General features: G+C 49.1%; 1 protein-coding gene across 2 annotated transcripts in view; it reads left to right on the top strand.

The window, feature by feature from the left end:
• The window catches only part of LOC115161451 (unconventional myosin-X), a 282,041-nt gene that overhangs the window by 77,900 nt on the left and 191,780 nt on the right, over positions 1-12,361 (top strand). For both annotated transcript variants that reach the window (XM_029712440.1, XM_029712439.1), the window contains exons 6-10: positions 300-424; positions 1,025-1,123; positions 4,784-4,890; positions 6,057-6,186; positions 8,823-8,941. In XM_029712440.1, coding sequence (XP_029568300.1) covers positions 300-424; positions 1,025-1,123; positions 4,784-4,890; positions 6,057-6,186; positions 8,823-8,941 — 580 coding nt within the window. The remainder of the gene's footprint in view (positions 1-299; positions 425-1,024; positions 1,124-4,783; positions 4,891-6,056; positions 6,187-8,822; positions 8,942-12,361) is intronic.

Below are 12,361 nucleotides of genomic sequence, written 5' to 3'. Positions count from 1 at the left end.
CAACCCTCTCTCTCTCTCTCCCTCTCTCTCCCCTCTCTCTCTCTCTCTCTCTCCCTCTCTCCCTCTCTCTCCCTCTCCCTTCCCTCTCTCCCTCTCTCCTCTCTCTCCCTCTCTCTCCACTCTCTCTCCCTCTCTCTCCCCTCTCTCCCCTCTCTCCCTCTCTCCCTCTCTCCCCTCTCTCCCTCTCTCCCTCTCCTCCCTCTCTCCCTCTCTCTCTCTTTCTCTCTCTTTCTCTCTCTTTCTCTCCCTCTCTCTCTCTCTCTCTCTCCCTCTCTCTCTCCCTCTCTCTCTTTCTCCAGCCCCATCATGGAGGCGTTTGGGAATGCCAAGACGGTTTACAACAACAACTCTTCCCGCTTTGGGAAGTTCATCCAGCTCCACTTCTCCCAGAGTGGGAACATCCAGGGAGGCTGCATCATAGACTGTATCCTCTACCACATTAATGTACTGAGGACCTATTAACACATATTACCACATAGTAACACCTAGTACCATATATTACCACCTATTACCACCTATGAACACCTATTACACTACCTTACTGAGGCCTGGACTCAACCTGTTACCACTAATGTACCTTACTGAGGCCTGGACTCAACCTGTTACCACTAATGTACCTTACTGAGGCCTGGACTCAACCTGTTACCACTAATGTACCTTACTGAGGCCTGGACTCAACCTGTTAGAGTCCAGTGTGGGGGTAGAGTCCAGGGGGGGGGGTTAGAGTCCAGTGGGGGGGTTAGAGTCCAGTGTGGGGGTTAGAGTCCAGTGTGGGGGTTAGAGTCCAGGGGGGGGGTTAGAGTCCAGGGGGGGGGTTAGAGTCCAGGGGGGGGTTAGAGTCCAGTGTGGGGGGTAGAGTCCAGTGTGGGGGGTAGAGTCCAGTGTGGGGTTAGAGTCCAGTGTGGGGTTAGAGTCCAGTGTGGGGTTAGAGTCTTACTCAGGTCCGGACTCCAGATCTGTAATGTCTGGTATGGCTTAGAGATGTATCTATCTGTCTTTGTTTTCCTTAAATTGAAACCTTCAGATTTACTTGAAAAGAATCGTGTGGTGAGACAGAACCCTGGAGAGAGGAACTATCATATCTTCTACGCTCTGCTGGCCGGGGCTGACGAGGACCACAGAGGTACCTTCCCTCATACAGAGACTCCTACACTGGAGGTCAGTTATCGCAACACTTGTACGGGAATCATTGGAGGCTGGTGAAGGGAGGACGGCTCATTGTAATGGCTGGAATGGAATAAATGGAGAGGCATCAAACACACGGAAACCATGTTTCTAAGTCACACCAGCCTCCACTGAATCAATAAAAACATTTCACTCGGCTCAAGAAGCGGTACCAGACATTCCGAGCGGTACCAGCCACTAACCACCCACTGGACTCTACCCCCCCACTGGACTCTACCCCCCCACTGGACTCTACCCCCCCACTGGACTCTACCCCCCCACTGGACTCTACCCCCCCCACTGGACTCTACCCCCCCCACTGGACTCTACCCACCCCACTGGACTCTACCCACCCCACTGGACTCTACCCACCCCACTGGACTCTACCCCCCCACTGGACTCTACCCCCCCCCCACTGGACTCTACCCCCCCCACTGGACTCTACCCCCCTCCACTGGACTCTACCCCCCCCCCCCCACTGGACTCTACCCCCCCCCCCCACTGGACTCTACCCACCCACTGGACTCTACCCCCACCCACTGGACTCTACCCACCCACCCACTGGACTCTACCCACCCACTGGACTCTACCCACCCACTGGACTCTACCCCCCACTGGACTCTACCCACCCACTGGACTCTACCCCCCCCCCCCCACTGGACTCTACCCCCACACTGGACTCTAACCCCCGACTGGACTCTACCCCCCCACTGGACTCAATTGGTAGTAGTTACTGTCTTGTCTCATCGCTGCAACTCCCGTACGGACTCGGGAGAGGCGAAGGTCGAGAGCCATGCGTCCTCCGAAACACAACCCAGCCAAACCCCACTGCTTCTTGACACAATGCCCATCCAACCAGAAGCCAGCCACACCAATATGTCGGAGGAAACACCGTACACCTGGCGACCTGGTCAGCGTGCACTGCGCCCGGCCCGCCACAGGAGTCGCTAGAGCACGATGGGTTAAGGACATCCCTGCCGGCCAAACCCTCCCTTAACCCGGACGACGCTGGGCCAATTGTGCGCCACCTCATGGGTCTCCCGGTCGCGGCCGGCTGCGACAGAGCCTGGACTCGAACCCAGAATCTCTTGTGACACAGCTAGCCCTTAGACCACTGCGCCACTCGGGAGGCCCGACAAATAAAATTGGATTTGATTTATATACAGTTCCTTCAGAAAGTATTCATACCCCTTGACGTATTCCATATTTTGTTGTGTTACAGTCTGAATTCAAAATTGATTACTTTTTATTTATTTTTTACCTATTTGTACACAATACCCCATAATGACAAAGTGAAAACATGTTTTTAGAAATCTTTTCAAATTCATTGAAAATTAAATACAGAAATATGTAATTTACATACTGTAAGTATTCACATCCCTGAGTCAATACTTTGTAGAAGCACCTTTGGTATCAGGGCTTAGGCTACGACCCTGGTGCATGATGTGGACCGTACAAGTCTCCGAGTTTATTATTGTTCAAAGGGCAGGCGAAAGGTAGGTCAAGGGTCAGGGTCAAGGTAGGCAAATGGTCGTAATCCAAATCAGAGTCAGGGAGGTACAGGACGGCGAGCAGGGTCAGGGTCAGGACAGGACAAGCAGAAAGGTCAGAACTTAGAAGATTAACAAAAACTAGAGCACAGGAAACACGCTGGTAGGACTTGACAGAACAAGACCAACTGGCAACAGACAAACAGAAAACGCAGGTATAAATACACAGGATAATGAGTGAAGATGGGAGACACCTGGTGAGGGGGTGGAGACAAGCACAAGGACAGGTGAAACAGATCAGGGTGTGACATTTGGCAGCGATTACAGCTGTGAGGCTTTCTGGGTAAGTTTCTAAGAGCTGTAAGTCTTTCTGGGTAAGTCTCTAAGAGCTGTGAGGCTTTCTGGGTAAGTCTCAGAGAGCTGTGAGGCTTTCTGGGTCAGTCTCTAAGAGCTGTGAGTGTTTCTGGGTCAGTCTCAGAGAGCTGTGAGTGTTTCTGGGTCAGTCTCAGAGAGCTGTGAGTGTTTCTGGGTCAATCTCAGAGAGCTGTGAGTGTTTCTGGGTAATTCTCAGAGAGATTTCCACACCTGGATTGAGCAACATTTGCCCTTTTATTCTTTTCAGTATTCTTCAGCTCTGTTAAACTGCTTGTTGATCATTGCTAGACAACCATTTTCAGGTCTCGCCATAGATTTACAAGTAGATTTAAGTCAAAACTGTAACTCGGCCACTCAGGAACATTCACTGTCTTCTTAGTAAGCAACTCCAGTGTAGATTTGGTCTTGTGTTTTAGGTTATTGTCCTGCTGAAAGGTTAATTCATCTCCCAGTGTCTGTTGAAATGCAGACTGAACCAGGTTTTACTGTAGGACTGTGCTTAGCTCTATTCCATTACTTTTTGATCCTGAAAAACAATCCCAGTCCTTAACGAATACCCATAACATGATGCAGCCACCGCTATGCATGAAGATATGGAGAGTGGTACTCAGTAATGTGTTGCATTGGATTTGCCCCAAACATACAGTAACACTATGTATTCATGACAAATTGATAAGGGGGAAAAAAATATTTAATCCATTTTAGAATAAGGCTGTAATGCAACAAAATGTGCAAAAAGTCAAGGTCTCTGGATACTTTCCGAAGGCTCTGTACATAGTTTTTGTCAGCTGGCTTTGTCTTTAGCTGAAGTGTTACCTCAGCTTCTTCACTATCATGCATTAGAATAGCCTCCCCTCACTTCCTCATCATTGATTGCTGCCACATGTTTTAGAATATTACTTTAGTGCCTTGTTGCAAACAAGATGCATGTTTTGGAATATTTTTATGCTGTGCAGGCTTCCTTCTTTTCACTCTGTCATTTAGGTTAGTATTGTGGAGTAACTACAATGTTGTTGATCCATCCTCAGTGTTCTCCTATCACAGCCATTAAACTCTGTAACTTTTTTAAAGTCACCATTGGTCTCATGGTGAAATCCCTGAATTGTTTCCTTCCTCTCCGGCAACTGAGTTAGGAAGGATGCCTTTATCTTTGTAGTGACTGGGTGTATTGATACACCATCCAAAGTGTAATTAATAATTTCACCATGTTCAAAAGGGATATTCAATGTCAGATTTTTATATTTTTACTCATCCACCAATAGGTGCCCTTCTTTGCGAGGCACTGGAAAACCTCCCTGGTCTTTGTGGTTGAATCTGTGTTTGAAATTCACTGCTGAGGGACCTTTAAAGATAATTATGTGTGGGGTACAGAGATGAGGTAGTCCATGCAACTTATTATGTGACTTGTTTAGCTAATCTTTACTCCTGAACTTATTTAGGCTTTTCAGTTTTTATTTATTTTGTAAAAATATCTAAAAACATAATTGCACTTTGACATTATGATTTATTGTGCATAGGCCAGTGACACCCAATCTCAATTTAATACGTTTTAAAATCAGGATGTAAAACAACAAAGTGCTGAATAAGTCAATGGGTGTGAATACATACTGAAGGCACTGTAGCTACCTCAATGACCTTTCACCCCTGCACATCGACTCTGTACTAGTACTCCCTGTATATAACCATGTTATTTCCTGAGGAAAATGTACATGCTTGCTTCAACTGCCTAAAGTTATTTTATGTCTGTGTTCCAGAGCTGTACTTCCTGTCTGAGGGCCCAGAGTCGTACCACTACTTGAGTCAGTCTGGCTGTGTGAAGGACAGGAGTCTCGATGACCTGCATCTCTACAACAGCGTTATGGTGAGGCTGGTTGTACCTTCACAAGCTGCCACTAGAGGGCGTAATAACCCAGTAGAATAACTACAGTCCCATCAGACTGTGTGTAGATTATGGGCCTGTATTCAACAAACGTCTCAAGAGTTAAAATGCCAATTTAAGATCAGGTACTCTCTGTAATTCTATTCATTATGATCTGTATCCTAGAGCACTTCTACTCTGAGATACTTTTGAACATGGGCCCTGCAACATGTATTATCCAGTCTGTGTTCAGCAGGTCTCTCAACCAGTCTGTGTTCAGTAGATCTCTCAACCAGTCTGTGTTCAGTAGGTCTCTCATCCAGTCTGTGTTCAGTAGGTCTCTCATCCAGTCTGTGTTCAGTAGGTCTCTCAACCAGTCTGTGTTCAGTAGGTCTCTCATCCAGTCTGTGTTCAGTAGGTCTCTCATCCAGTCTGTGTTCAGTAGGTCTCTCATCCAGTCTGTGTTCAGTAGGTCTCTCTGTGTTCAGTAGGTCTCTCAACCAGTCTGTGTTCAGTAGATCTCTCAACCAGTCTGTGTTCAGTAGGTCTCTCATCCAGTCTGTGTTCAGTAGGTCTCTCATCCAGTCTGTGTTCAGTAGGTCTCTCAACCAGTCTGTGTTCAGTAGGTCTCTCAACCAGTCTGTGTTCAGTAGATCTCTCAACCAGTCTGTGTTCAGTAGATCTCTCAACCAGTCTGTGTTCAGTAGGTCTCTCATCCAGTCTGTGTTCAGTAGGTCTCTCTGTGTTCAGTAGGTCTCTCAACCAGTCTGTGTTCAGTAGGTCTCTCATCCAGTCTGTGTTCAGTAGGTCTCTCATCCAGTCTGTGTTCAGTAGGTCTCTCATCCAGTCTGTGTTCAGTAGGTCTCTCTGTGTTCAGTAGGTCTCTCAACCAGTCTGTGTTCAGTAGGTCTCTCAACCAGTCTGTGTTCAGTAGGTCTCTCATCCAGTCTGTGTTTAGTAGATCTCTCTGTGTTCAGTAGGTCTCTCTGTGTTCAGTAGGTCTCTCAACCAGTCTGTGTTCAGCAGGTCTCTCATCCAGTCTGTGTTCAGCAGGTCTCTCATCCAGTCTGTGTTCAGCAGGTCTCTCAACCAGTCTGTGTTCAGTAGGTCTCTCAACCAGTCTGTGTTCAGTAGGTCTCTTAACCAGTCTCTGTCTCTGCTGCCACCAGGAGGCTCTGAAGGTGATGCAGTTCAGCGAGGAGGAGATACGTGACGTCTTCAAGCTGCTGTCTGCTGTTCTCCTGATGGGGAACATAGAGTTCATGACCGCAGGAGGAGCACAAATCACATCCAAAGGAGGTGAGAGGGAGGAGAAGAGAGGGGGAGGAGAAGAGAAGGAGGGGAGATGGGAGGGAAGGAGAGAGGGGAGGGGAGATGGGAGGTGAGGGAGGGAAGGAGAGAGGGGGGAGGAAGGGAAGGAAGAGAGGGGAGGGGAGAGGAGAGGGAGGGGAGAAGGGGAGGGAGGAGAGTGTAGAGGAGGGGGGAGTGAGAAGAGGGAGGGAAGGAAGGAAGGGAGAGAGAGGGAGGGAGGAGAGGGGAAAGGAGGAGAGGGTAGAGGAGGGGGGAGTGAGAAGAGAGGGAGGGAGGGGAGAGGAGAAGAGGGAAGGAAGGAAGGGAGAGAGAGGGAGGGACGAAGGGAGGGGAAAGGAGAGGAAGTGAGAGGAGGCTATTCTAATGCATGATAGTGAAAAAGCTGAGAACATTTCAGTTAAGACAAAGCCAGCTGACAAAAACTATGTACAGAGCCTTCAGAAAGAATTCAGAAACCTTGACTTTTTCCACATTTTGTTACATTACAGCCTTATTCTAAAATGGATTAAATTATTAATTTTCCTCATCAATCTACACACAATAACCCATAATGACAAAGTCAAAACAGGTTTTCAGAAATTTTATAAATATCTGATTTACGAAAGTATTCAGACCCTTTGCTATGAGACTCGAAATTGAGCTCAGGTGCATCCTGTTTCCATTGATCATCCTTGAGATGTTTCTACAACTTGATTGGAGTCCACCTGTTGTAAATTCAATTGATTGGACATGATTTGGAAAGGCACACAGCTGTCTATATAAGGTCCCACAGTTGACAGAGCATGTCTGAGCTAAAACCAAGCCATGAAGTTGAAGGAATTGTCCATAGAGCACCGAGACAGAATTGTGTCGAGGCACAGATCTGGGGAAGGGTACCAATAACTGCCTGCAGCATTGAAGGTCCCCAAGAAAACAGTGGCCTCCATCATTCTTAAATGGAAGAAGTGTAGAACCACCAAGACTCTTCCTAGAGCTGGTCGCCTGGTCAAACAGAGCATACCACCCCCTATTACCCCATACCACCCCCATACCACCCCCCATACCACCCCCCATACCACCCCCCATACCACCCCCCATACCACCCCATACCACCATACAGTGGTCAGTAACATATCTGTCTGTCTCTCTAGTGGTTAGTAACATATCTGTCTGTCTCTGTCTGTCTGTCTGTCTGTCTGTCTGTCTCTCCAGTGGTCAGTAACATATCTGTCTGTCTCTCTCTCCAGTGGTCAGTAACATATCTGTCTGTTTCTCCAGTGGTCAGTAACATATCTGTCTGTCTCTCCAGTGGTCAGTAACATATGTCTGTCTCTCTAGTGGTCAGTAACATATCTGTCTGTCTCTCCAGTGGTCAGTAACATATCTGTCTGTCTCTCTAGTGGTCAGTAACATATCTGTCTCTCTCTCCAGTGGTTAGTAACATATCTGTCTGTCTCTCTCTCCAGTGGTCAGTAACATATCTGTCTGTCTCTCTCTCTAGTGGTCAATAACATATCTGTCTGTCTCTCTCTCCAGTGGTCAGTAACATATCTGTCTGTCTCTCTCTCTAGTGGTCAGTAACATATCTGTCTGTCTCTCCAGTGGTCAGTAACATATCTGTCTGTCTCTCTCTCCAGTGGTCAGTAACATATCTGTCTGTCTCTCTCTCCAGTGGTCAGTAACATGTCTGTCTGTCTCTCCAGTGGTCAGTAACATATCTGTCTGTCTCTCTCTCCAGTGGTCAGTAACATATCTGTCTGTCTCTCTCTCCAGTGGTCAGTAACATATCTGTCTGTCTCTCTCTTCAGGGGTCAGTAACATATCTGTCTGTCTCTCTCTTCAGGGGTCAGTAACATATCTGTCTGTCTCTCTCTCCAGTGGTCAGTAACATATCTGTCTGTCTCTCCAGTGGTCAGTAACATATCTGTCTGTCTGTCTCTCTCTAGTGGTCAGTAACATATATGTCTGTCTCTCTCTCCAGTGGTCAGTAACGTATCTGTCTGTCTCTCTCTCCAGTGGTCAGTAACGTATATGTCTGTCTCTCCAGTGGTCAGTAACGTATCTGTCTGTCTCTCTCTTCACTGGTCAGTAACATATCTGTCTGTCTCTCTCTCCAGTGGTCAGTAACGTATCTGTCTCTCTCTCCAGTGTTCAGTAACGTATCTGTCTGTCTCTCTAATGGTCAGTAACATATCTGTCTCTCTCTCCAGTGTTCAGTAACATATGTCTGTCTCTCCAGTGGTCAGTAACATATCTGTCTGTCTGTCTCTCCAGTGGTCAGTAACATATCTGTCTGTCTCTCTCTCCAGTGGTCAGTAACATATCTGTCTCTCTCTCCAGTGGTCAGTAACATATCTGTCTGTCTCTCTCTCAAGTGGTCAGTAACATATCTGTCTGTCTCTCTCTCCAGTGGTCAGTAACATATCTGTCTGTCTCTCTCTCCAGTGGTCAGTAACATATCTGTCTGTCTCTCTCTCCAGTGGTCAGTAACATATCTGTCTGTCTCTCTCTCCAGTGGTCAGTAACATATCTGTCTGTCTCTCTAGTGGTTAGTAACATATCTGTCTGTCTCTCTCTCCAGTGGTCAGAAACATATCTGTCTGTCTCTCTAGTGGTTAGTAACATATCTGTCTGTCTCTCTCCAGTGGTCAGTAACGTCAGTGATCTGTTGGGCCTGGACTCGTTCCAGCTGTCTGAGGTTCTGACCCAGAGGTCCATGATCCTGAGAGGAGAGGAGATCTGTTCACCCCTTACTGTTGAACAGGTAAGAGCCCTGCCCCTCTGCCTCTCCCTGACTGGCCCTACAGGCCTAACTGCCCCTCTGCCTGTTCCTGACTGGCCCTACAGGCCCTACTGCCCCTCTGCCTCTCCCTGACTGGTCCTACTGGCCCTACAGGCCCTACTGGCCCTACAGGCCCTACTGCCCCTCTGCCTCTCCCTGACAGGCCCTACTGGCCCTACAGGCCCTACTGGCACTACAGTCCCTACTGCCCCTCTGCCTCTCCCTGACTGGCCCTACAGGCCCTACTGGCCCTACAGGCCCTACAGGCCCTACTGCCCCTCTGCCTCTCCCTTACAGGCCCTACAGGCCCTACAGGCCCTACTGCCCCTCTGCCTCTCCCTTACAGGCCCTACTGGCCCTACAGGCCCTACTGCCCCTCTGCCTCTCCCTGACTGGCCCTACTGGCCCTACAGGCCCTACTGGCCCTACAGGCCCTACTGCCCCTCTGCCTCTCCCTGACTGGCCCTACAGGCCCTACTGGCCCTACAGGCAGGCCCTTCTGCCTCTCCCTGACTGGCCCTACAGGCCCTACTGCCCCTCTGCCTCTCCCTGACTGGCCCTACAGGCCCTACTTCCCCTCTGCCTCTCCCTGACTGGCCCTACAGGCCCTACTGGCCCTACAGGCCCTACTGACCCTCTGCCTCTCCCTGACTGGCCCTACTGGCCCTAACCTCTCACACCTACTCCTGGCTAACTAATACCCCATTCACACTACTGAGCCAAGCCCAGCTGTACAGTCGTGGCCAAACGTTTTGAGAATGACACAAATCTTCATTTCCACAAAGTTTGCTGCTTCAGTGTCTTTAGATATTTTTGTCAGATGTTACTATGGAATACTGAAGTATAATTACAAGCATTTCATAAGTGTCAAAGGCTTTTATTGACAATTACATGAAGTTGATGCAAAGAGTCAATATTTGCAGTGTTGACCCTTCTTTTTCAAGACCTCTGCAATCCGCCCTGGCATGCTGTCAATTAACTTCTGGGCCACATCCTGACTGATGGCAGCCCATTCTTGCATAATCAATGCTTGGAGTTTGTTAGAATTTGTGGGTTTTTGTTTGTCCATCCACCTCTTGAGGATTGACCACAAGTTCTCAATGGGATTAAGGTCTGGGGAGTTTCCTGGCCATGGACCCAAAATATCGATGTTTTGTTCCCCGAGCCACTTAGTTATCACTTTTGCCTTATGGCAAGGTGCTCCATCATGCTGGAAAAGGCATTGTTCGTCACCAAACTGTTCCTGGATGGTTGGGAGAAGTTGCTCTCGGAGGATGTGTTGGTACCATTCTTTATTCATGGCTGTGTTCTTAGGCAAAATTGTGAGTGAGTCCACTCCCTTGGCTGAGAAGCAACCCCACACATGAATGGTCTCAGGATGCTTTACTGTTGGCATGACACAGGACTGATGGTAGCGCTCACCTTGTCTTCTCTGGACAAGCTATTTTCCGGATGCCCCAAACAATCGGAAAGGGAATTCATCAGAGGAAATGACTTTACCCCAGTCCTCAGCAGTCCAATCCCTGTACCTTTTGCAGAATCTAAGTCGGTCCCTGATGTTTTCATGGAGAGAATTTGCTTCTTTGCTGCCCTTCTTGACACCAGGCCATCCTCCAAAAGTCTTCGCCTCACTGTGCATGCAGATGCACTCACACCTGTCTGCTGCCATTCCTGAGCAAGCTCTGTACTGGTTGTGCCCCCCGATCCCGCAGCTGAATCAACTTTAGGAGACGGTCCTGGCGCTTGCTGGACTTTCTTGGACGCCCTGAACCCTTCTTCACAACAATTGAACCGCTGTCCTTGAAGTTCTTGATGATCCGATAAATGGTTGATTTAGGTACAATCTTACTGGCAGCAATATCCTTGCCTGTGAAGCCCTTTTTGTGCAAAGCAATGATGACGGCACGTGTTTCCTTGCAGGTAACCATGGATGACAGAGGAAGAACAATGATTCCAAGCACCACCCTCCTTTTGAAGCTTCCAGTCTGTTATTCGAACTCAATCAGCATGACAGAGGGGTCTCCAGCCTTGTCCTCGTCAACACTCACACCTGTGTTAACGAGAGAATCACTGACATGATGTCAGCTGGTCCTTTTGTGGCAGGGCTGAAATGCAGTGGAAATGTTTTTGGGGGGATTCAGTTCATTTGCATGGCAAAGAGGGACTTTGCAATTAATTGCAATTCATCTGATCACTCTTCATAACATTCTGGAGTATATGCAAATTGCCATCATACAAACTGAGGCAGCAGACTGTGAAAATTTATATTTGTGTCATTCTCAAAACTTTTGGCCACGACTGTACTGTATTGGCCTTGCTGGAACCATGCTGGCAAGGACAATGGGAAAGGAAAACAACCCTCTCTCTCTCTCTCTCTCTCTCTCTCCCCCATGTCTGCCTCTCTCTCTCTATCCCCATGCCTGCCTCTCTCTCTCTATCCCCATGCCTGCCTCTCTCTCTATCCCCATGCCTGCCTCTCTCTCTCTATCCCATGCCTGCCTCTCTCTCTATTCCCCATGCCTGCCTCTCTCTCTCTATCCCCATGCCTGCCTCTCTCTCTCTATTCCCCATGCCTGCCTCTCTCTCTCTATCCCCATGCCTGCCTCTCTCTCTATCCCCCATGCCTGCCTCTCTCTCTCTATCCCCATGCCTGCCTCTCTCTCTCTATTCCCCATGCCTGCCTCTCTCTCTCTATTCCCCATGCCTGCCTCTCTCTCTCTATCCCCATGCCTGCCTCTCTCTCTCTATCCCCATGCCTCTCCTCTCTCTCTCTCCATCCCCATGCCTGCCTCTCTCTCTCTATCCCCATGCCTGCCTCTCTCTCTCTATCCCCATGCCTGCCTCTCTCTCTCTGTCCCCATGCCTCTCTCTCTCTCTCTCCATCCCCATGCCTGCCTCTCTCTCTCTATCCCCTATGCCTGCCTCCCTCTCTCTATCCCCCCATGCCTGCCTCTCTCTCTATCCCCCATGCCTGCCTCTCTCTCTCTCTATCCCCATGCCTGCCTCTCTCTATCCCCTGCTCTCTCTATCCCCATGCCTGCCTCTCTCTCTCTATCCCCCATGCCTGCCTCTCTCTCTCTATCCCCCATGCCTGCCTCTCTCTCTCTATCCCCCATGCCTGCCTCTCTCTCTCTCTCTGTTCCCCATGCCTGCCTCTCTCTCTCCTCCCCCAGCCTGCCTCTCTCTCTCTATCCCCTATGTCCTGCCTCTCTCTCTCTATCCCCCATGCCTGCCTCTCTCTCTCTATCCCCCATGCCTGCCTCTCTCTCTCTATCCCCCATGCCTGCCTCTCTCTCTCTATCCCCCATGTCTGCCTCTCTCTCTCTATCCCCCATGCCTGCCTCTCTCTCTCTATCCCCATGCCTGCCTCTCTCTCTCTATCCCCCATCCCTGCCTCTCCTC

Source organism: Salmo trutta, chromosome 24, assembly GCF_901001165.1.
Source record: "Salmo trutta chromosome 24, fSalTru1.1, whole genome shotgun sequence".
NCBI classification, from domain to species: Eukaryota; Metazoa; Chordata; class Actinopteri; order Salmoniformes; family Salmonidae; genus Salmo; species Salmo trutta.
The sequence above is the reverse complement of the archived record's forward strand: the minus strand, read 5'-3'. Positions and strand labels throughout refer to the sequence as shown.